At 42.6% G+C, this 23888-nt stretch overlaps 4 protein-coding genes across 7 annotated transcripts; 1 reads left to right on the top strand and 3 right to left on the bottom strand.

Moving 5' to 3' along the window:
• Positions 1 to 232: 232 nt before the first annotated feature.
• Positions 233 to 1597, top strand: cetn2 (centrin, EF-hand protein, 2). Its single transcript, XM_070836808.1, has 5 exons — positions 233 to 453; positions 678 to 842; positions 949 to 1077; positions 1159 to 1296; positions 1489 to 1597. Exons 1-5 carry the CDS (start codon positions 451 to 453, stop codon positions 1576 to 1578), a joined length of 525 nt encoding a protein of 174 aa, XP_070692909.1. The 5' UTR covers positions 233 to 450; the 3' UTR covers positions 1579 to 1597.
• Positions 1598 to 2475: 878 nt separating this feature from the next.
• On the bottom strand, positions 2476 to 4103 carry LOC139207575 (olfactory receptor 10G4-like). Its single transcript, XM_070837312.1, has 3 exons — positions 3888 to 4103; positions 3664 to 3765; positions 2476 to 3075 (listed from the first exon to the last, which is right to left on the bottom strand). Exons 1-3 carry the CDS (start codon positions 4101 to 4103, stop codon positions 2476 to 2478), a joined length of 918 nt encoding a protein of 305 aa, XP_070693413.1.
• Positions 4104 to 4941: 838 nt separating this feature from the next.
• gcna (germ cell nuclear acidic peptidase) lies at positions 4942 to 8569 on the bottom strand. Its single transcript, XM_070837130.1, has 12 exons — positions 8480 to 8569; positions 7907 to 8093; positions 7759 to 7810; positions 7577 to 7626; positions 7355 to 7421; positions 7199 to 7269; positions 6674 to 7090; positions 6394 to 6559; positions 6165 to 6309; positions 5901 to 6036; positions 5598 to 5802; positions 4942 to 5500 (listed from the first exon to the last, which is right to left on the bottom strand). Exons 1-12 carry the CDS (start codon positions 8567 to 8569, stop codon positions 5269 to 5271), a joined length of 1818 nt encoding a protein of 605 aa, XP_070693231.1. The 3' UTR covers positions 4942 to 5268.
• A 1087-nt stretch (positions 8570 to 9656) lies between these two features.
• Positions 9657 to 23643, bottom strand: LOC139207692 (UDP-N-acetylglucosamine--peptide N-acetylglucosaminyltransferase 110 kDa subunit). Of its 4 annotated transcripts, none has more exons than XM_070837432.1 (22): positions 23298 to 23643; positions 21096 to 21276; positions 20141 to 20384; positions 19849 to 19917; positions 16400 to 16516; positions 16208 to 16287; positions 15721 to 15916; positions 15459 to 15599; positions 15245 to 15345; positions 14864 to 15017; positions 14411 to 14512; positions 14104 to 14301; positions 13622 to 13780; positions 13369 to 13458; positions 13118 to 13243; positions 12790 to 12960; positions 12535 to 12651; positions 12112 to 12282; positions 11587 to 11739; positions 11245 to 11497; positions 10992 to 11115; positions 9657 to 10905 (listed from the first exon to the last, which is right to left on the bottom strand). In XM_070837432.1, the coding sequence occupies exons 1-22, from the start codon at positions 23332 to 23334 to the stop codon at positions 10731 to 10733; spliced, it is 3159 nt and encodes a 1052-aa protein (XP_070693533.1). In that variant the 5' UTR covers positions 23335 to 23643; the 3' UTR covers positions 9657 to 10730. The 4 variants fall into 4 exon arrangements, with proteins under 4 accessions (XP_070693533.1, XP_070693534.1, XP_070693535.1 ...); XM_070837433.1 differs by having other exon boundaries at positions 14122 to 14301; XM_070837434.1 differs by having other exon boundaries at positions 14122 to 14301; positions 21096 to 21246.
• Between the last annotated feature and the right edge of the window lie 245 nt (positions 23644 to 23888).

The following is a 23888-nucleotide window of genomic DNA, read 5'->3' as shown; positions in this document are numbered from 1 at the left end:
GTGTCTTGCGTCCCGTGGTCTTCAGCAACCAATCATGTCTTTGCCCGACTGGTGCGTTTGATTTTCACTCCCATTTGTCCCTGTCTGACTCCTGCCTCGCTTCCAAATGACCACATTACAATTGTCCTGTCACCTGGATCAGAGGATGATCAAATCAAACGCTCGGGCTCCATGACATCAGCTGCTTGGCTGCAGAACCAGTGTATGGTGGCAGCTAGAAACGTTCATTTTCTGCACATTTTGGCGACTCTTTCTGCCAACTACATAGACGGATTTGAGGGATAAAGGACCATCTTACATCCAGTGTAATTAAACGGTTAATGCGAGCCACTGATCATCTTTATCATCTCCTCCTCCCTAAATGATAGGGAGGCTTCATAGCCCAGAGGAAAACACTGGCTGCCTGATAGATCTGGAGTTCCTTTTTGTCAGTCAAATAAACAGCAACTGATGGTGAGTGAAAATGTTTCAGAATAATCTAACTTTGTGTTGCATTTGAATCACATAATGATGAGTATGTATTTTATTCCTTATATCCTATTAAGCAGCTGACAGGTGTGCTGAAATCCCCCAGAATCCTCTCTGAATATGATCTTATCATAGACACAGTGGCTCTTGTGTCTGCTACCATTAAGAGTTATTCCCCTCTCTCTCTCTCCCCCCTGTGTCCCCACCAGGCGACCAGTGCCAAGAGACCATCCCTGCAGGGTCCCGTGCCACCCCCTCGCAAGAAGGCAACCCCCAAACCAGAGCTCACCGAGGAGCAGAAGCAGGAGATCAGGGAGGCCTTTGAGCTGTTTGACACAGATGGATCCGGATACATCGACGTCAAGGAGCTCAAGGTAGACGTGCACGAACACTGGTGGCAGCCGTCATGTTTCGAGGGGGGGGGGTGGAAGACAGTTTTCTTTGTGAGCTTCACTCTCTGCCTCTCTCCCACTGTGCCAGGTTGCAATGAGGGCTCTGGGGTTTGAACCGAAGAAAGAGGAGATCAAGAAGATGATCGGCGAAGTGGATAAGGACGGCACTGGGAAAATCTCCTTCGCCGACTTCCTCACCGTCATGACACAGAAAATGGTGGATATCTTCGACGACTACATACCTCCTGCACAATGGCACTTTGTGGTAAGATTAATCCCTATCTTCCTCTGATTTTAGGCAGAGAAGGACTCCAAAGAGGAGATCCTGAAAGCCTTCCGCCTGTTTGATGATGACGAGACGGGCAAGATCTCCTTCAAGAATCTGAAGAGAGTAGCCAAAGAGCTGGGAGAGAACCTCACGGACGAAGAGCTGCAGGTAAAGCACATGAATGTGTAATAAAACTGTGTACAGTGTGCTATTGTAATTGACAGGCTGGCTGTGTTTAAAGCCAAGCTGTAAAGTCAACACAACTAATTTGCTCATGAATACTATCAAACCGGCTCGATATGCCTGCTCCGTTCCCCCCATTCTTCTCTTCATTTCCTCTGAAATTGTGTGTTTGTGAAGGAAATGATAGATGAAGCGGACAGGGATGGAGACGGGGAGGTGAACCAGCAGGAGTTCCTGCGCATCATGAAGAAAACCTGCCTGTATTGAACGACATCGGGGCTGGTGATGCCTGCTCATACAATATATCTAATTCTATCTCTAAATTTCCCTTTCCATGTTATTATTACTGTGTCGTGCCATACATTTTCACTTCAAATGAGGTTTAACTGTCACACAAAAGGCTGGTAGGAACGACTTGAGCACAAAGTCTGGTTAAATGCCAAATTCTCCTCCTTTGATTGACATAATTGTCTTCTTTACAGTTGCCAAAAACAGTAAGAGAATGCTCTCTTTCTTTTTTGGAATGCTGCATACTTTTATTGATGATATTGACAATAATATATAGGTTATTTGTTTTGTAATTCAGTGCCTATGTCAACACAGTGACAAACATATTCAGTACATTCCAATGCTTTGATTGATAATACAGTGTATGCATTAAGTGTCATCCATGTGTACGTCATTTGTTTTGAACTGGTAACTCCAGTGTGTCATGTTTTGGCTCACATATGCTGGTTTTCCAGAGAAATGTACATTGTGAGCAGTCGGCTGACTGCTGATGACTGGGGAGTGCTGTCTCACCTCAGTGCTACCTGTGGATTTGTGCCTGCGCCTCTTTCAGGGGTGATCATCACAATCAGGGAAGCTGCCCGACCTACCGCTAAAAAAATCTTTAAAATCTGATTGATTGTGTTGTATTTTTCTTGTAGCATTGAGTATCTATCCCTCTGATGTGCAGAACTGCTCCTCTGTATTCTTGAATGTTTGATACATAGTGACTTTAATGAGTAGATATACAACATATAAGTGTTTAAAGTACAAATTAAATATATTGAAGCAGCTCGTCCTGTCTTTTATTCTTCATTGTAGTAATCATCCTTCATTTACCTGGTAGTTATCAGTATGTGAACGGCTCCTCAAATTAATATTTATCGGACTTTATTGCTAACTCTGGCTGATGACTTTGTTCCTGTGTGCAGCCTGTCGTATCCTTTCCTGCAGCTCCCGTGAGCGGTAGCCATAGACCAGAGGGACGAGTGACACCCCCAGGTTGTAGGTGATGGTGGTTGCTATATCAAGAGCATCACTGTGCAGATAGCCAGGGATCAGGTAGCTGTCCATGACCACGGGAACAGAGAAGAGGACGATCTGAGCTACCTGGAGACTCAGAGTCACAGAGGCTCTGTTGGTGCAGAGCAGTCCTGCATGCATGTCCCAGCAGAGCAGGCAGGAGCATCCCAGGATAGTCAGGAAGCAGAGGGGCACCACCACGGCACTTCCCACAGTGCAATAAAGTACCAGAGCCGATGTCGCTGACAAGCAGGGCGTGAGGATGAGAGGTCGACAGCGGGGAAGGGGAAAATTGACCTTGATGGTGCTGAGGCTGATACACAAAGCCACACTGCAGAGCACAGCTGCTAACAACCATATGGCTGCAACAGTTGCTCTCCTCCTTTGAGGACACATCAAAAACTCATAGCGCAGGGGCCACTTGACGGCTATGAAGCGGTCCACAGCCAGGGCGGTGCTCAGGAAGAGGTCCACCTACGCAAAAAGCAAGGACATAAAGTAGGTTTTAGCTGTTTCCTGCCATGTCAAGGCTTTGGAATTGCAGTTTTCATGATAGGTCAGTCAGAGCAGGCAGACTGTCAGCAGAGAGTGCAGCAGGAATTTAGGTCATTTACGTCTATTGTGGCGCTCAAAACAGGCCGGCACGTAAAATGTGTATCATCCTGCACCAACATTATGTTATATCCATTCATAATATGGAATAAACGTGAAAATTATAATGCCAAATTATTAGTGGATGTACATTGTCAGGACTATATAACAACTTAAAGGTTTTTTTTCCAAGTCTGTTTGAAAATAAGAACGCTGAACTTAAAAAGCTGTGTTTTTAGTACAATATTCCCTTTTTTAGGAACTGTCCCTCCACCAGAGCTCAGCAAGGCAACACTGTCTGCAGATACAAAGAGTTTTTTTGCACTAAAACTAAAAAACTTTTGTAAACGCTATTTAATATGTCTTAATGAGACTGCTGAAGCTTCATATTAACTTTGGTTTATCTTAACAATTCCAGAAACAATTAGTGACCAAAGTGATCACACAAATATAATCAATGTTTTTACAAACCAATGAGCAGGCCTGGACAGCAGCACAGAATATCAGACACTGGCTCACAGGTATACCTTCTCTGGATCTTAAGAGAACTGCTTTGATTGTCCAGAGGAGCTGCTGAAATGGCAGAAAATTATCATTTAGCTCAAAAGTCAAAAGAGCATATTATAGTGAGGTAAATTAGAAAGAAACAAGATTCAAACAGGAGCCCAACGTCAAAACAAAAAACGTACACCTACCTGGAGGTTGTCACACAAGAGGAGGTGTATGAGGAGCAGGAAGCGAGTGTGTCTGAGGAGGGACGGGGGGCGCGTGATGACCAGGAGCAAAGGAACACTGAGCGCCGTGTTCAGGGTGCAGCTCACACACATGCTGACCATCTTAACCATGTAAAAGATGGTGGAGTTTATCTGTGTCTGGGCCTCCAGTGATGTCACATTGCAGTGGATATCCATGACTTCTGATCCGTCTTGTTTCCTAAAACAAAACAAAAAAAAAAGCACCTGGGTGTGTTAAAAGGTAAATACATTTAATTTTACTTAATCTAAAATGGGGAAATAAGATGTAATACACTCACCCTCACATCTATTTCGAAGTTGCTCTTCTCTCCCGATTATTTCCAGCATGAAATAGCACAGCAGACACATGGTCAGAAGTCAGTTTCATTCTAACGGCTTATTGCGTCTGAATCTTCCTGCCTCCCCATGTCAGAGTCAGACCTCAGTCCAAAAGCCTCATCCCCGTGGACAGTGACGTGTCAACAGCTACGGTAGCGTCTGTTATCGGGATTGCATTTGCTTATTTATACAAAAGTGGTGGACAGTATGAATGCATCTGTACAGATTTGTATTCCACTTGTCAATATTTGCCTGATAGCGGGGGCACCGTAATGGAAAACACAAGGCCATTCTCTCTCACCCACACACACACACACACACACACAGAGCTGTATTTCTGTAATATATTTAGAGATGTTTCAATCCCGAACAAAAAGAATTTCGTAACCAAACCTTGGTGGTGTGGAGAGTTGATTAGTTGACTATTACATGCAAGTATTAACCCTGTAAATCCAAGGGACTGAAATTGGATAAATATCAGATGTATGTAACCAGCAAAACCAGCATTTTCCTTGCAGATCATAACTGAACTGAAGTAACCAAAATTAAATGTCATAAATATGAGAAACATGTGTTTTCTTGTTACATAGGGTTTAGCTGCTCGCACACAGATATCTACACATAAAGATCCATCTAATGTTTTCACATGTTGAAACTTTATTTAAGTTTAGTCAAATATAAAAAAAAATATATAAATATATGAATCTAATGGTATCCAAGTACTGTGAAATGCCAACTCCTTAAGAAACTGATCTCTATACCAGGGATATCCAAATCTAAACACTGTGGAGGCTCAGTTTTTCCCAGTTACAGCATATCTAGTCTACAATCACATACTGACAAACACAGAAATAACATAGAACACGGACAAAATATGCAATATTAATATTCACAGATGCTTGCTAATGTAAAACTAGTCAGCTGAGGTATTTCAGAATTTGAACAGGTTTCCTGGGGCTACGCAGCTCAGCCCATGGCTGTCTGCAAAGTCAAAGTCAAGATCTCAGCTTTGACTGAGTTTGGTCTTGGAGGCAAAGTCTGCACTAAGTTTCCGCATCACTTCCGCGTGGCTCTGTCCTGCTAGCTCCTGTCGCACCGTCCCATAATTCTCTTTAACGAAGTTGGCAAAAGGTGTGGGAGCGCGTGGCTTGGAAGGCGTCAGTAAGACCAGCTGTCCTGTGCAGAGGGCACACACGAACCTCTGTGTGTCCAGTGACTTGGAATGACGCCCGACCCTGTGAAGAACCACAGTAAAAGGCGTTAAAATGAGCGTACAAGTGGATAAACGCAAGGTGGACAATAAAGATCAATACAAGGTTCATCGTTACGTACGTATTCTGGCAGCGGGTGCACTGGTATTGGAATTTGTACTTGATGTCATAACTGTGGCAGCGGGTGACCATGGGAAGCTCAGGATGCGCCAGCGTGGCCTTGCGAGCGTACAGCTGCCAGAAGCTCCCGTGACCGTCCCTTACACCATTAATCAGCCAGGTGGCAGCGTGACACATCTCGTGCACCAGTGTGTCCCTGAGACGATCTGGGAGGGTGGAGCAGGCAGAATGCGATGACAAGATGTAATTTTAATAACATGGCGTATTTACATTCAGGGACTTTGTTGGCTCACTAAAGCATCACCTGCAGAGTCACAGACTTTCTCTGACAGTTCGATGCGGGCATAGCGACTCCCTCCGCCTCGCTCCTGCCCCGTGATACAGTAACCGGCTGTTTTCCGCATCTTCTTATTCCAAGTCACTGACATATCGATGGGGAGCTGGAAGTCATGTCAGACAAGGAAAAAGAAAAACACACTATATATCAATGAAGCAATTAAACCATGTAAAATATCCATACATTCAAAATCAGATGACATTTCTGAAAAATATAAAAACAGTCGCTCACCTTACTGGCAAACACGCTGCTATTGTACAGTCGGTAGAGTTTGCTGGTGAGTTCTTCCCTGTTCTGCTTAAAATTACGGCCATAGCTGGTGCCTGGGTTTGATAATGACTGCAAGAAGCACCCTGGGGTCTTACACAACGCTACCCTAGAAGTGAAAACACATTAACGTTTTGGAAAGGTTTGTCCAACATTAGATTCTGTATATGAAACAGATAGTGAACAGATGTACCTGCTGGTGGGGCCATGTCTGGGCTCTGTCTGGCTGACTGCGGGCTTCAAGATGGAGGATTTTCCTGGCGTCTTTACATGCAGAGGTGTTTCCCCTAATGATTTAGCAGCTTGTGTTGTAAGAGGCCTTACAGAAGGAACTGACACCGGAGGCTCCTTCTTGGATTCTAAATGTAAACAACAAAAAAACAGTAAGAAAACAATACATGCCATCCACACAACTACAATGAAAACAAAAGCTAGAGACTGTTGGTAGGCTAAAATCCAAATAAAACGCTTACGGTGGGTGTTCTTAGGTGAGAATGAAGTGCTGGTGAGCTTGTTTTTCTTTTTGAGTCTCTCCAGCAGGGATGTGAACTCCTCCTCAGAGCTGGCTGACTCATCCAGCTTAGAGGGTGCTGAAAAGGTGCGTTTGGGAAAAGCCAGTGATGTTGGGGTTTTGTGGGGAGGAAGAAAAAAAGGAGAAGGGACGGGAGGCAAAGGCAGCGATGGAGAACCGTCCTCTTTATCACATGGCACAGCATTATTCTTCCTTCCCTTTGGTGTTGGCGTAGGTTTTGAGTGACGAGTCCTCCAAGAGCTTTTGATCACAATATTATCATCGTCATCACTGTCACTGACAAAGACTGGGGAGTCACACCGGGACAGTGGTCTCCTTGGTGGATGCTGGGCTGCTGGAGTATCACTCTTTTTAGGTACTGCAAAACGGTGGAAACAAAACATCGCTGTTATACACAGACAGTTCTCTGTTGCTTTTCTTTGAGATATAATAGAACCTCAGTATTGATGAGGCCATTCAAAGTTACCTTTAAAGGATGATTTTGTCTCAATAAAGTCATCATCCGATGCGCAGTCGTCCACTATGAAGTTTTTGTAGCTTTAGGATAAACAGGAACAGGTAAAACAGATGTTTTTCAAAGATTTCCAGGCAGTGACAATTAATTTGGAGGAAAAATACTCACCTATCTTCACTCCCACTCTCTGATATTGTTTTAGGCTTGGAAACAGGGGTTTTCACTCGTTGCAGAACTTCAATGTGCCAAATGGAGAAATGCAAGAGAAAAACTTAATCAACAATATAAAAATGTTTTCTTTATAATCTAACTAATGTTAGAATTTGAGACATCTAGTGTCAGTGCTTACAGATACAGACAGCTGTACCCAGCAGAAAAAAAGCCACTTACACGCCTCGAAGCTGCCCTCATCGTCCGAGCTCACCGCCAGAACATTTGAACTAAATAGAACCACAAAATGGTTTAGATGAAGAACACGAAGTAAGAAAGAATAATCATGGCCAAAATGTTGAGAGGTACAATGGAAACCAGAAAGGTGTTTCCTCATGAAAACATTCCCTACACTTCCATACCTGTTTTTCTGTGAGGTAGGTTTAGCTTTCGGTGTAGCCCTTCCCACAAGAACTAAGACATGAAAAGGGAAAATGAACGAATTCATGTACTTGCAAGCTCAGTCAGACAACTTAACACTGTATTATTCATACAATTCACCCGACTCACATTGGTCAAAGTCATCATCGCTTGAATCGGTCACAGACTTGTTTCTGTAATCAGTGCCCTTGGAGTACTGGTTCTCCTTCTCATCTTCACTGTCAGAGAGGCGAAGCTGGACAGGAGAGGCTGATCGATGCAGAGATCCATGACCACTCGTGGCAGCGTGACGACTCTTACCAATGGTGCTCACCAGCTAGAGACAAAGAAGACAGACATATTTCCATTTAAACTTATGTAAACATCATCATCATCATCACAGCATTTAAAAAAGGCTAAAACTAACAATTATTTTCAGTATCGATTAATCTGCTGATTATGAAATGTCAGAAAATACCATTTCAAAATGTAGTTAACTGTTAACTATGATATATGACAGATAAAAGCATCAAGTCCTCACATTCAAAGACTATTAATTAAAACAATCTCACTCTCAAAATGGCTGCAGATTAATTAGCTGTAAATGAACTAAGTGAATAATAAACTAATTGCTGCAGCTCTACATTTAAATGTATGCTTCTTAACTGACCTTTTCCCAGTAAGATTGTTATTGTGTGCAGGCTGACGAAGTGTAGTACAAACCTTTTTTTCTGCTGTGTCCAGTCCTCCCTCATCAGCCCATCCCATCTTTTTAGCAACTCTATCAAATAATTTGCAGGTTTCATTATTCATAGTTTCCTCTGCCCTGTGAACACACAAACCAGCATGTCAGGCATTTAACATTTAAAGCCCAGAAATAACGTCAAACCTATGAGCCGCATAATAATAAAACCACAAAGTAATTTTCATTCAACCGCCCAATTTCTTCAGTTAATACAACAACTCTACTGACAGGAGTTTCTGCCACATAAGTTAGCTTACTGTAGCTACAGACGTTAGCGTTACCGTTAGCAACTTGCTAGCAAACATGATGTTTTTTTTACACAAGCTAACGTTTTAAAGCGGTTCAGTGTTCTCAGTTAATGTGTATTACATGAGCCTCCGGCGGAATATTGATCACATCGCTTAAAAATGTATATTTCAGTGGCGATATGATTACCAAATGCGCTTCTGGTGTTGAAAATAGAGGTGGTGACGGAGCTCCACGAAAGCAAATTCAAATCTCGTACTCCATTACGCCGGAAGTTGTCACAGAATATTCGACCAATCAGGGCGGGCTTTGAATGTCACGTGACATTTTGTCCAATCAAATCATCCATTGTCTAGACTTCCTACAGGGTCGCGGCGGAGCTGGAGCCAATCAGCTGACTTCGAGGGGCGGGGTCACCCTGGACTAACCACTCATGCTCAGACTCTCACCTACGGGCAATTTAGAGTCAACAATTAACCTGCATATCTTTGAATTGGTGGAGGAAGCTCCCACAATGAATAATTGATAAGAACATGACATACTGTTGTCTTTGAAACAGTATTATGGCTAATATAGGCTCGTCTAGTTGGCTACACTGAAGTGTCTCAACACTGAAGTCTTTTCCCAGAACGAACATCTGAGCTTTTGTTGACTTTGCTACTTTTATACACAAGAGCTTTAATCTTGGTGAAATTCCTACTTTACTCCAGTAAAAGATAAGGGTGCATGCTCCTTCAGTGGTCTTTTCACCAATATGTTTAACAGTAAAGAAACACAGCAGTTGAATATAAATAAAAACCATACAGTCTGTGGATAAAAAATAGTAACATCTACTGGAATAACATCTGCATGTGCAAGTCATTCAAGACTACAGCCACACATTAAAAATAATGCAGACAACAAAGGCTCTGAGTTTAACTTTTTATTGTTTCTACCAACAACTGAATCAAGTGAGTGCAAAGGACAGTACAGAGTTTTGCCATCTCTTCATTTTTTATTATACTTAGAGCCTTGTAGCATCATTGACAGCATACAGTTAACAGACAATACAAAAAGAAAAACTGCTTAGAAAATACTTACCTAGGCCGTTCCTGGTTTGAGTGATTAAAAAACAAGATCAATTTGTTAACAGCTCTGACATTTAAACTGCAATTTAGGCCCTTTTCATTTAATTGAAGCTCTTTTGTCCAGCTTTGTCCAATCATTTTTACAAGCATAGTGTGACATCACACGGGACAGCAAGCTACTGAACATATTCCTTGATTGACAACAAAATTAGTAAAAGTTGGCATTTGGTGAGGGGAACAAGTTTTCATCTAGACCACATTCCTCAAAACTTGCACATCTACTCATTGCAGTAATTTAATAACAGCTTAAGACAAACTAAAGAGCAGTTGCAACCTATGTCTTACAATTGCATGTTCAAGCTGATGAAACTTAAGTCAGAGTTACAATTTTTATGGTGCAACTTTGTCCTTTTAAAACACACAACACTCTTAATCCATTTATAAATAGATCAACAAGTAACGACGGCTGGGCACTGTCTCCACAAGTTGCAATTTGCCCTGTATGCACACGGACAGGACGAAAAAAAAAAAAATATCCACTGATCCAAGTACTGAAGGGGTAAGCAGGGCATTCACAATCCTCTCATGCTCACCAAATATACCGTGTTTTAGGACAAGAGTCTCAGATGACATGCCTCAAAGTCTCGGGCGCTATCTGGCTCAGGAAACGCAGATGTGTGATGCAACAACGAATGTGATGAGGGACAAGTGTGTACAACGGTAGGCTCCTTCACAAATTAAGAGTCCCATTAATAGTAAATGAGAGAGACGGGGACAATCATTCAGGGTGAGGGCTGGACCGGAAACTGACCATTCCAAGCAAGGGTGTTGACGGTTTAAAAACAAAAAAAAAGATGACGAGGGAGGGCTGGACACGGTTGGGATTTAAGTGTAAAGAAATCAGCGTGCTTCCAGTTCAGGCAGTCTCACTGGTCTCTACTTGCTGGACCAGGGGTTCTGGCTTGTTGCCTTTGCTATGGTGCTCCCACATCTGCAGATAGAGCTTCTCCAGGTCAGTTGTGTACAGCTTGGTGTTGAAAAGAGGGCTGCAGATTCGCTGCTTCCAAACACGTGCTCGGACCATCTTTAGGCTGAAGCAGACATGGACAAAAGGTCAGAGGTCACAGTTTAACAACAATAACGTTTTTCAAAAGAAATCAGATCAAAGTCAACTTACTATTCCATGTCAGAGCCCAGTTTGACCGCTATGTCTTCATAGTCCTGGCGACTGTGGGCTATCAGCTCTGGGCAGCCCAGACAGTTGAGTTGTGAGGCAGCCACTCGGGAGGCAAGGGTTTCACCTTTACAAAGGGGTTTTACAATTAAAAAGCAGTCTAAATTTGAAATGTGTTGTACAGATACCAATTATATCAGACAAATTTTAACTTGTAAAATGATCCTATTTTAGTTAAGTCGACTCGCATCCTAACCTGGCATGGTGACCATGGGGGTTCCAGCCCAGAGAACATCCATGCCTGTGGTGTGACCATTACACAGAGGAGTGTCGAGGCACACATCAGCTAGCTGGCCCCTTCTCACATGCTCCTCCTTGGGCGCCACAGGAGAGAAGATGATGCGAGAGCCAGGCAGACCCATGTTCTGAGCGTACTGCTGGATGTTGGGCTCGCCAACAGCTGGGAAACGAAGAAGCCACAGTACACTGTTGGGCACACGCTTCAAGATCTGCAGAGAAGAGAGGGGAGAGTTAGAACAGCGTGCAGAGTTGAAGGAACACTCAAATCAGGTGTTATGACCACGTCTGTCTGACTTACATTGGCCCACATCTGAAGAGTAGGGGGATCAATCTTGTAGAGCTGGTTGAAGTTGCAGTAGACGATGGAGTCCTCGGGGAGGCCATACTGGGAGCGGGTTGTCACAACAATTGTGCGTGGCACCTCCTCCCCAGTGGCTGCTTTGTTATTGATCTAAGATGGGAGACGACACACGAAACAGAGTTGCTTAGAGGTGGAGTGGCCTCAATGCTTCTGTTGTGACTGAATTACCTGATAGTACTGAGCATACTGGTGATAAATATTCTATAAATACTAAAGTAACAATTTTATAGCCCCTCCATAGTGCCCCCATTCCCGTCACCAACAGTTCAGTGCTTCCACCTTACTTTCAATGAAGACACTGTACCTGCAAGGACACAGTCCCAGAGACTACAACCTCATCTGCTGTAAAGATCTGGAAAGGCAGCAAGCCAAGTTAAACTGCTGCTCTCGCCTAGTTCTACATTTGTAGAAATACACAGTACATCCCATGTACATGGACAAGTGTGTCCAAGTTAGACATACCTGTGTGGTGGCCAGGCCATTGCTGACAGTGAAGCCATTGATTGTGACCTGGATTTGGCCTTGGTTGATCATGTTGATGATGGCCTCAGCTGCTGTGTTCATGGGGATTACGGGCATGGACAGAGCTCCATTTGTGTCCCCGGCAGCTTCCTGGTTGTTGTCACACTTCATCTAGCCACAGAGAATGGATTCCACTTAAATGCTTGAACACAGTTCAATGTCAAATCATTGAATGATATATTTTTGACAGTTTGGTTCATATTATAATGATTTTATCATAAGAAATCGTATCTGAATCAGTAGATTCAGTCTAACATTTTTCATTAGCCAAGGACAGACATTCCAAAAATTGAGTATAGTGCTCAGCTCACACTAAACGAGACTAAATGCTTCTTCGTAGTCCAGGAAATTCTCTTATCTCACCTTGATCACCTTCACATCTGGCAGACTGTCCAAAAAGGCCTTCAGATCAATACCATTGAGAACAATACGGTTGTCAAAGATGTGTCCATTCGACTTGAAATCAATCACTGCCTTTTTCTGTGGGTCAAAAAGAAAAAACAAATGTTACTTTGATTATAATTTCTTACCTTGCTTTCTGTTTCTTTATTTATTTATTTATTTTTTTAAATAGGACACTCAGCTTACAGAAACATAGCCATGTGAGGACGGACAAACCTTGAGGTGAGGGAACATGTTGGCATGGTCTCCAATGAAGAAAGTATGGGGCATGTAGGCTAGTTTCTCAGAATACTGCTCAGCTACTTCAATAGGTGACGTCTCTTTGTCAGAGACGATGTAGTCCATGAAAGGAGCTCCGCTGGTTCCAGGGTAACCCAGCCACATAGTCTGTTGACCAGGTAGAATCAAAAAATAATTTGTGCATTCTTCAATGCCAACAGTTCTTAGTATACTCATATGAACGGGTATAAGATTAATATGACTGTGAAACAGCTCATTTACACAGGATACTCAGTGTCAGTCAAAAATTATGTGTACCACTCACCTGAATGGGGGCAGGGCGGAGGGCAAACAGCTCATTTCGGGCTCCCTTGGTGTATCCGTTCATGTTGACCAGGATGTGGATTCCATCCTGGTGGATACGATCAGCTGCCTTGCCATTGCAAGGAATCTGCAGCATAGAGGTATCGGGTTTAGTAAAAATGGGGATAATCTCAAGTGACCAGTCAATTAAAAGTTCACATCACAAGTAAATTTATAAATAATGATGATGCAACTTCAGGTCGCAGCAGTTACCTGTGAGAGGTCTGTGAAATGATGAGCCTCTGCTACCACTTTCACACGGAAGTTGGTACTATCATCAGGGCTGAGTGCATAGCAGAACACCTAGGGGGAAAAAACCTTTCTGTTAATATGTATGTATACTGTACACATACACAATTTATCAATCATTTCAGTCAACCCCTTTTATAATTTATTGGCAAGACCAACCATTGTAACAGGTCATGTCTAACTTCTAGAATTAATATTACAAATTAATATCTCCTACCTCAAATTTCTCAGAATTGTGCATTCCAGGAATGGACTGCATCAGGTGGGAAGTTGGGTGGTTGCCAAAGTCAGAGCTGACGTAGCCAACACGCAGACGTCCACCACTGGCCTTCAGATCCTTTGGATGCTCATAAGCAGGTTTGTGCAGTGCATTGATCTGTGGAACGAGCAGTCTTGTAAGAATACACCCACAGCCAAATCTAGTTTGACTGAGATACGCAAACATATTGAAGCAATGGTGCACTAACACTGAACCATGAACAACAACCGGTCATTCATCTAAAATCATGTCCAACCTTGTACCGTACCCTCATCCATGCAAGCAACCCATCCACTGCCAGCTTTCACCCTTTTCCTATTAACTAAAATATATCCAGTACCTCTCCCATCCCTTACCTTCCCCACATCCCTGCAGACAGCCACTGCCATCACCAGCCACCTTTCACCCCGCCCCCCAAAAATGAATGAAAGGTTACTTGCTTTGATTAGTGCGTGTACCTTGTCCAGGCAAAGGTTTCCGTGACGCTCAGCAATGGCCTTACGGAAGCCGTGAGAGAGTGGATACAGCATGCTGTGGTGTGGGTGCACGGAAGGTAAGCGGTTCTTATCCAGCTGGTCAGCCACAATGCTCACAAGCTTCTTCATCCGCTCGTCATAATCTGTCCAGTCACACACAATCTGAAACAATGACACAAATTAGACAAGTTAGAAAATACAGGATCAAATTACAAAACAACTATTGCATGTACTGTAAATATTTGAAAAAAATATCTGAGTATATAAGAACCTGCAGGCAATGTGCCAAGTTGCAGTAAGCATCTGGGAAGTCTGGCTTGAGTTTCAAGGCTGTGCGGTAAGATGCAATGGCTTCTGGGATGTTTCCAGAATCCTAATGGAGAAGAGAAACATTTAAATAAAAAAATCTAAACGCATGGAATTACTAGCACAACAATGGCAATAACATCTAACTATGTGTATGCATTATCTGCACTGTCTGTCATTTGAAGATAGTTATAATGCAATGATGCAATCCCTGTCAGAAGTCAATAATCAGTTCCCTGATAAAGGAATACATGACATCCAAAATATACATTAACAAGCATGGAAACATTAGTCAGTACAATGTTATTGACCGATTCCAGGTAAAGCCCTTCAGTGATGTGATACAATACTTTGACACAGTCATCATGACTGCTAGAAATAAGGGAATAGCCAAAATAAGATTAAGAATCATTCTTACCTTGTGGATCGAGGCTAAATTGCTGTGAGCGTCAGCAAAGGCAGGGTTGATCTGGATGGCACGGGTGTAGCACTGCAGCGCTCCCTGTACATCTTGCATTTCCTTCAGTGTATTGCCCATGTTTGAGTAGGCATCAGCGAATGTGGGGCTGATTCTAAAATGAAATAGGAAAATCTTTTTTTTAACATTTGTATAACAACATTACTCTACTGCGTTATGTCCAGTAAAAAAAAACAAGACTGCCTATTGTTGGTTGATTTATGACCATTTACTTTAGAAAAGCATGCAAAAAAAAAATTAAAAAGAAAACCACCAGGTGTACAACACGGCTACATTAGCTCAAACTAAATCAGCAGGCACCTGTAGCATAGATTTACAAACCTAATGGCCTCCTTGTAGTGCATGAGGGCCTCCTGGAGTTTTCCCTGCTGCTGCAGGACACTGGCCAGGTTGGAGTGAGCTGCTGCAAACTCTGGGAAGACCTGATGAAAAACAAAAGAGATTACTAAAAAGATCACGCAGCACGACTATGATGGTCTTGTTAAAAGTTCGTATTCATACCAGGAAGAACATAAAAAGTGAAGTCCTAACTCACCTCCAGTGCTTTCCTATAGAGCTGAACAGCCTCTTCAATGTTGCCCTGCTCACGCTTGATATTGGCCAAGTTGTTGAGAGAGTCTGCATGGGTTGGACACAAGCGCAAGGCTGTGTTGTAGCATTCTTCTGCTTCAGACACCTAGGAAAGACAGTGGCACTGTAAGTTACATTCAGTAAATGCTTACCAACTTCAATAGACCACACATTCAAGATTTTGGTATTTAAGATCTACGCAAGGGACATACACAAGTTTGCCTTACATTGCCTTTCTCCTTGAGGGCATTTGCCAAATTGCAGTAGGCATCGGGGAAGTGGGGCTGCAGTTCAATAGCACGACGGTAGGTGTCAATAGCCAAGTCAATGAGGCCTTGCTCGTAGTAGACACAGGCCAGGTTTCCATGGACAACCGCATGGTTTGGGCTAAGACTCAGGGCTCTTAGGTATCCAGCCACAGCTCTGGAAACATAAGATGAGGAAGCTGGAATTAAAACCACTCTTTTGGGGGTTTTGTTTATAGCCTTGATAATGATGGTGGTTCTGTAGGTGCAGCAAATGTGCCCTGCCTAAATAATGGCATACAAACACACAGCTACAAGATCGACACAGACGAGAAGACAATGAAATTGACAAAGTTCTTAAGTCTTTTGAAATTCCACACAGGGTGTGGTAGGGTGGCACTTTAAAAGGCAAAGTCTAGTCTAGACAGAATGTATTCATACCGTCTATTATGTTAAGATTTGGACTCACCTGTCAAAGATGCGAGCTTCCTTCAAAACATTTCCTAAATTGATGTATGCATCAAGGAAATTTGGGTCCAGGGTCACTGCCTAAAAATTGAAACCATGCTTAAAAATGATAGGACAACACAAGAATATACCAAGGCAGAAAGTAGTATGATTGAAAAGTGTTACAAAAAAAATAGAAAATCATGCAACTGACCTTCTCAAAATGGTGGATGGCAAGCCAAATCTCTCCCTGGGCATTGAACACACAGCCCAGGTTGCTCCAAGCCACTGCAAAGTTGGGCTGAGTCTCAATGGCTTTCAGGTAACAAGCCTTTAATGGGTTTACAATGAAAAACCACAGGAAAGGAGGAGAAGAGGTAGAATGGGAGAGGTATAGTATGTAGAAGAGAGGGAAGGGGATTGTAAAATAAAAACAAATAGAAGATTGAGAATAAAAGCAAGAAAAAACAAAAAGGGCAGAGAAAGCAAAATTAGTGACTATTCTCCAACATGGCAAAAAGTGAGTCTACAGCATGGGCTCGTGTGCGCACAAGTCTGCCGCGCTAAGCTGCATTGCTTTTTCCTACGCTGCGCGGATCCAACCAACACCCACACGATGGCCCTCATCCTTCAGTTATGTCCACATTCTCACCAAATGTAGTGGTCCCCACATCAGGTAAAGTCTACTTCCCTCTAATAAAATAAACACTGATCAGTTATAACCCCAGTAGCTAATTTAACAGTAAGATCTAAAGAAATCACAAATGTCAGCATGAATGCTGTGTATTTTATGTGGGCGTGATAGCTCACAACCTAGGATGCTGGACATTTCATGCAAGTGATGGTCCCTGTAATGCATGCGCAACAAACGCAAGCGCATGGTGTGTGTCTGTTGCCACCACCACAATGCACCATATAATGCCGCTTGCGTGACCATGCCCCTGGCAAAGGTCGTTACTTCGCTGCTGCGCCTGTTGGCCGGGTGAGGCAGCTGCAGACCAGCAACCCCTGGCAGAACATCTGCCACACCAGACTGGCACACACTCAGCACCCATCAGAAATTTGAGCATAAGGGGTCATTGTGGGGGACTTGCAGATCAACCAGTGGCTACACTGTGATGTTAAGGGCATTTAAAAGTAAATAGCCACATGGCGGTGAACTGGTAAAGGGAACCTATGGCACATGTGAAGTGTTTTTCAAAAGCCAATTGTGTCGGAGATTTGGGCGCTTTTGGGAGCGAGGCTGGTTGTGAGAGGGGAGAGGTCCGTAACCAACAGGCCAAAGGGAGTGAGGGGTTGGGATTCGCATGCTTGCGCTTTCCGCCATTTTGGTTGCTTGGAGGGTATCGCTGCGCAGCCCCTGCGCTACTGCAGACTCACAGCGCAATATCTGCATCATCAGAACGCTGCAACTCCAAATAAAGAAGGAAAAACAAAACAAAATAGGAAAAATAAACAACATGTAAGAGTTAGAGGGTTCTTACTTGATTTTCACGATTATTGCTTCCAAATCCAAGTTTCTTTTTATTTAATACAGAACTGGGTAATTAGTATAGCATATTTTAAGAAATGCTTGCTGTAATTTGTTTAGTTACTTTTTTTTCTTTTGGTCTTCAAAGGAAGCCACAAGACAAAGGAGCTCAAGCATGAAGTGAGGTGGTTTTTCTTTTGTTGGCAGTTACAAACCCGTTACCATATTTTTGGACTTTGTCAGAGTGGTGGCCGCAGCTGGCTGGAAGAAGAGGAGAGGACTGAGGCTGCCCTAGTGTTCCTTTCCGCCAGGCACCTACGCAGGAATAGTGTCACCCACCTGAAACCTTCTAAATAACAATATCAGTTGTGGAAAAACCAAAAGAGACAAAATCAGAAAACAAGATCGTTAGTAAAAGTTTTCAAACAATACATTCTTTTTTTAATATGGAAATAAAACAAGTTCTTTCGAAATCACAACATAAAAAACAAACTATTCTTGGTTTTCATTCATGCAATGAATGTTTCATTTCAAAGAAAACAAAAGAAATGCTTTAAGGGTAACTGGGAGGGAAGAAAGGCTTTGATTTATTCAGTTTGTCAGCAAACTCTACTCAGGCTTCCAGCTGTCAATCAATTCAGTTTTCAGATCAAACTACAGGAGGGCAGTTACTGGCTTGATCTTGCCCAAATGAACTGATCCCATTTCTTTGGGAAAATTATTACATATTTGAAGGACAAGGGAAGAAGTATTAATCATTGCTTTTCTTTTATTCTTTTCGCATTTGTTTTGAACGGATTTCTTTATCCTGGCTTGCTTTCTTGAATCCTGGCCAATGGGTAGGGAGAAAAGTCTGTGGTGTAATTATTTGTAGCTAGAAGCCTCCACAGCTCTGAAATAAAAGACGTCATCGCTGTTGCTGCGCGTGTTTCTGACTTTCTAACCCAGCATCTGACGCAGGTGGTGGAGTAGAGAATGTGAGCCGTCTGCCTGACACCACTTGGACCATTTTATGGCACTTGAGAACCAGCCCTCTTTAGACCCACACATTTAAAAACACGCCTTTTTAATGGCAGTGAATATCAGAGGAGATAACCAGCTGTATACACTTTTCATTACATCCATAGTCAAAATAAAATTGAATGCACAGTTGAGGTGAGCTTGAGCACCGACTGGGCATAGCTGAAGGGTCAGGAAGACAGCTCTGAGCGCGCACACTCCACCAATCCTTCGCAAGCGCGCAGGGGGTGGAGCGACAGAGCAAGGGGAGCTTGTGACTCCCTGATGCTCCTCCCCACTCCTTTACCCCCCCTCAAGCACGAAATAAGATGGCCTGTAACCAGTGGAACAACTCCACATTGCCAGATTTGACCCAACCCAGGGAGCCCCCTGTAATACAAAGAAGGTTTAAAATGACAAATGGACGATTAAAAGCCCGGCAGCAACTGTGCTGGTAGCAAAGTGAGACCAAAGGCTTGTCATTGGGCACTTGATAACCAATATCGGAGTATAGTAGTTTGATTAAAAACCATCTTATCTTTTGCACTTCAATGATAAACTAGCTTCTCATCAGTTCATATATTCTTCAAAGACCGAGCCAGCATTTTCCCTCCAAAAGTCAACTGTATGAAAATGCATGGGCCAAGGTTCAAAAATGACAATTCGGATCAACTGTTTCAATTTTAAAACTCCAGCCTTTCTTCCTGAAAGGGGGGGGGAGGGCTGACCTCTGGTAAAAGGTCGGAGTAAAAGCAAAGGACATTGGGACTGAGAGAGATACAGAGAGAGGATAATGTAATAAGTGTCCTATACTGAAAAACAAAATATATGAAGCTGTCTAAAAAGTAATCAACAGAAGATCTGTGTACTATGATTGAAAAGAAAAATAAAGGAAAGTCATTACAGTGCAGTACTTTCAATATTTTTATTAAGTTAGGGAAAATAGGCTCACTGCAACTGAAAAATTAGAAAAAGCTACCATTTCCTGTCTTTCACTTGGCCAAGGGTTGAAGGGAAAGGACTCAAATTGGCTTCAAAATGTGAAAAGGGAAAAAAGGAAAAACATCTATGGCCTTTGTGGAGGGGGGGCACTACAAACAAATTTATGAACAAGAAAAAAAGAAGAAAAAAAAAAAAAAAAACCCACAAAAATACAAACACATCTATATAAATTCCAACCCGCTGTAACATACCTTAGCCTCTTCCAAACGTCCAAGGGCTTTAAGCAAGTTGCCCAAGTCACTACGTACACAATAAAGATCCTGAGGAGAAAGAAAAACATTTTAATTCTACAATAAATTGCAGATCAGTTAGGTGACTCTAAATATGTTAGCAAATATGCCTTATTAACAAGAGTCTGCTGTCAATTTTGTGTTTAGAGGTTAAATCAGTTTGAGACTTCCAAACAGAGAGGGCAGTAAAACACTGCTTTTCAGCCAGGTGTTAAGTTGCTCTACAGATTTCAACATATGACATGTCACTTACAGGGTTATATTGTAATGCAGATACGTAAGCTTGCACTGCTCCCTCCATGTCCCCTGCTGCCACAAGAGCTGCTGCCAAGTTGATGTATCCATCAATAAAATCTGGCTTCAGTCTCAGAGCGTGGCGGTAATGTTCTATGGCTTCCTGCAGTTGCCCACGCTCCTTGTACACGTTCCCCAGGTTGGAATAGGCCTCAGCCAACATTGGGTTCTGTTTGATGGCCAGGGTGCTGAAGTGAGCAGACCTGTAGGGCCAGAGTAGGTGTAAAAAGGTCAAAATCCTGCAGAGAGTGCATTGTGTAGAGCTTGCAGCAAGGTGCAAGTGGTGAAAAAAAGAGAAGATTGTTTTAGGGCATATGGGTACATCAAGATAAATATTCTTTAAAAGGTTGAAAAAATATTAATAAATGTCATGCAGTACAACACACATTTCATCAATTTGCAAATCTACAGAATCCATCATTGTGTCCATCATGCAAAGCAATTACTATACTTGCATTATACTGCAAATGTATATGTTAAGTTTGTATCTACGACCAACAATGTGCACAATATTTGGCTTTGACTGTCACGCGCTCTGACAGATGCTATTTCAGCATCTGTATTCAGGATTCTTTATAGTGCTTTATTTGACAGCACTATGACAATTTGACAATTGGGTGCATCGAAAGAACAGAAGAGTAAACAAGATCAAATATTTAAACCTGTAACTCCCAAGACTGAAAAACCTTCACCGTGGCACCTGCAAAGCAAGGGTATGGCTACCACCAAAAGTGTTAGAATCACATGTGAAAGAGACCATTTTTAAACCAAGCAACAGGCTTTCCAGAAGACGGCTCAGTTGTTGCATTTGAATCCCCAGTCCAGCTGTGAGCACTGAAAGCCACCAAGGACCTATTATACTTCCACACCACATGTTTAGTGTGCGTTGACTCAACTTTCCCCCCACACCTCACCTGTCGAGTCTTCGGCACTGGAAATGGATGGAGGACAGGAGCAGTAGCACGCCTGTGTTATCAGGCTCCTGTCTCCACAGCTGCATGCAGTGGCGCTCAGCTGCCTCAAAGTCCCCTGACTGATACTCTCGGTGCGCCAGTTCAGCCAACCCTTGGAAGGAAAGCATATGTTTTGTTGGTTCTGGAGCACCAACACAGCCCAAGGGGGGTGGGGGGTGGGGGGGGAAACAACATGTTAGAGGTTATGGAAGAAATTAAAGCAGACAAATGAACACAAAAGAAAGATGATGCAAATGCTGTCAATGACAAATAATGGTTAACAATCTGAATTCATAATGGGCAAAATAAATAACGTTGAGATCAAATGCTGCCATAAAGACAAATGTTTGGGATTTTTACATTCAGATTTCAATTATCCTATTAATCCATTTCTCTTTGCAGTAAACCCGCAAAAAATGACTGCAGTTACCTTAAAGACAAGAACTGCATACACCAACATGCTTCGTTGTGCTTTATTTGTCAATATTTCAGTGTGAGAAGAATTTTAAAGAAGACTGATTCGCTGAAAAACCTTTGTTAAGGCTGAATAAATTGGGTTCTGAAGAGCTGCAGTGTGCTCCACAGACCACACACTATAATATTATTATAACAATTTCAGTGAGATACTAGGTAAAATAAATGCAAACCAGAGTTTCCACCTACAAGGTAACAAAAAGTAGTGCAAAATTTGCAAACAAAAATAATGCATGAGATGAAAAAACAAAACAAAAAAAACAGGGAGGGGGACAATACACTGACAGAAATTCATAATTTCTGGCAACAGTTTGGATTTCACATTTTAAAGGTTGAATCAAACACTCGACAGTACAGTCACGTTTATACTATACAGTATAATGCCATAAATTGGCACTTAACTGGGGCTGTTAATAATCATCTTGTTCTTATCTAGTGTACAAATTATCATTAGCCATTTTCTCTTGTACAGCATGTTTACTCATTCCTAAATTCACTGTTATGATATTTGCTACTCTTTCACACATCATTCATATTTGATTAAAAGATGAAATTGCCAATTTCTAAATTGACCTACAGTTTCAACTGAGGTCATTTTATTCCAGGTGTGGCTACAAGAAGCTGCAGATACATTATGCATGGGGATATGTATGCATCAGGGTGGAGGTCTAATTGATTGGGGACTTTCTATCTGACATGAGCGGATCTACACCCTCCTGCACAGTGGTGCCAAAAACCCCAGAGCACACAGCACGAGACCCGGCTCACCTGCCTACTACTATTACGTCATAATGTAGAGAGGTTGGACCTTTCAATTACATAACACGCAGCATCCAGTCATAATGCAGGGTATTAACACTCTGAGGGAAATTCCTTTAATGGGCACAATCCGGTATCAATCTCACTGATCACGTTGTGGATAAGCTCGAAAAGCAGATTCAGCAGGAAAACGAGCAATCTTTAACCTTGAGTATCTGCGCAAAGCAGCGATGTCTGCACGGCCAGTTTTTACAGCAGACCACGGAAGTGTCACTAGTCACGAAGAGCAATGGTGTATAGCCGTTACCTGCAATTATCTATGTATGGTTGAATTACAGGTAGTAATGTTTAAACAAAGGACGCCATTTTCTCTGATCACGCTATGAATAGTCAAGTACACCGGTATCTTCAAGTCGATCTGGCTACACGTTAGCTAACTTTGCTAGCTAGCTGTTAGCTATGAATGATTTTAAGCAAACCCCTTTACCGATTGTTGGATGGTCCATAGTTTGACCTCATGCAGGCTCATGTTTGAACACTTGCTCGTAGTCGTAAAATTGACACGCGTAACATATCTAAAAAATTGGGGGGAGGCCATTGTACCAAACGAATTGCTATTCATAATGCTAACATTGCTAGCTAACCATTAGCTAGAGGCTAAGTCAATAACATGACAGGGGAGGCATTAACTGGGCCTTTGTTGCCAGTGGCAACACATCCAGTTATGTGGCGCACAATACTGCATTGCTGTTAGCCTATAACACTTATTAGCAATGCTAAACTTGTCATTTTGATTAACGTTAGCCAGTTGCAAGCCACCTGCTCGCTAGCATCTATGCTAACGCGAGCCGTTAACCCGAGATGGGGTCGTCTTCGCAGCGTTAGCTTTCGTTCATTTCCATCTTAAATTAAATAAAAGAAGCAACCAACCTGTGCTGTCAGCCACGTTTCCCACCGAGGTCGCCATCTCCCCAGTCTTCGTGTCTTGCACGGTGGTCGTCAATGTGTCTTCTGGTCGATAACAGAGTCAGAAAAAAAGTGAAAGACGAGCGGTCGTCTTTGACGATTGCGGCCAGCAAACACGTTGCCAAGAAAGCTAAGTAGCTAACCTAATCTTTGATTGCCCGTGCCTCGTACAGCGCTTAATGAAGATTCTCGCGGTAGTCCGTATAAAGCCGGGTAATAATTATTCGACTAAACATCTATACAGTGCCTAACTTTAAATTAACATAAACTGCGGTGTTGCTAATGGCTTCAAGCTGGTTTTAGCTTCACAACAAAGCCGCTCTGAGACATAAAATGGCGAAATGGGTGGAACTCATTTTTAAGAGAAACTAGATCCGCACATCGCCATTACAAAGAAACACATGTGTCAAATCGTAATAAACGACATATTAGTCAAATAAGCATTCATACGATACATGCTCTAAGTACTGCTTACTAATGGTGAGTTTTAAGGTTTACCAGAAACATAAACCGATTATGAATGGTACTGCGCGGAAGAACACATTGGTGCAGTGA

This window comes from Pempheris klunzingeri, chromosome 9 (assembly GCF_042242105.1).
Source record: "Pempheris klunzingeri isolate RE-2024b chromosome 9, fPemKlu1.hap1, whole genome shotgun sequence".
Lineage (NCBI taxonomy): Eukaryota > Metazoa > Chordata > Actinopteri > Acropomatiformes > Pempheridae > Pempheris > Pempheris klunzingeri.
This window is presented reverse-complemented; position numbering and strand designations above follow the sequence as displayed.

Excerpts from the sequence above, each read along its gene's own strand:
- cetn2 (XM_070836808.1), top strand. Across the intron at positions 843-948 it reads TCGACGTCAAGGAGCTCAAG|GTTGCAATGAGGGCTCTGGG; the intron begins GTAGACGTGCAC and ends CCACTGTGCCAG. Across the intron at positions 1,078-1,158 it reads CCGTCATGACACAGAAAATG|GCAGAGAAGGACTCCAAAGA; the intron begins GTGGATATCTTC and ends CTCTGATTTTAG.
- LOC139207575 (XM_070837312.1), bottom strand. The coding sequence starts at position 4,103 with ATGGATATCCACTGCAATGTGACATCACTGGAGGCCCAGACACAGATA. Across the intron at positions 3,766-3,887 it reads TCTTGTGTGACAACCTCCAG|CAGCTCCTCTGGACAATCAA; the intron begins GTAGGTGTACGT and ends CTGCCATTTCAG. Across the intron at positions 3,076-3,663 it reads CTGTCCAGGCCTGCTCATTG|GTGGACCTCTTCCTGAGCAC; the intron begins GTTTGTAAAAAC and ends CTTTTTGCGTAG.
- gcna (XM_070837130.1), bottom strand. The coding sequence starts at position 8,569 with ATGAATAATGAAACCTGCAAATTATTTGATAGAGTTGCTAAAAAGATG. Across the intron at positions 7,270-7,354 it reads GAGAGTGGGAGTGAAGATAG|CTACAAAAACTTCATAGTGG; the intron begins GTGAGTATTTTT and ends TTTATCCTAAAG. Across the intron at positions 5,501-5,597 it reads TGCACCCGCTGCCAGAATAC|GGTCGGGCGTCATTCCAAGT; the intron begins GTACGTAACGAT and ends GGTTCTTCACAG.
- LOC139207692 (XM_070837432.1), bottom strand. The coding sequence starts at position 23,334 with ATGGCGACCTCGGTGGGAAACGTGGCTGACAGCACAG. Across the intron at positions 14,513-14,863 it reads ATTTAGCCTCGATCCACAAG|GATTCTGGAAACATCCCAGA; the intron begins GTAAGAATGATT and ends CTTCTCCATTAG. Across the intron at positions 10,906-10,991 it reads CTGGGCTCTGACATGGAATA|CCTAAAGATGGTCCGAGCAC; the intron begins GTAAGTTGACTT and ends TGTCTGCTTCAG.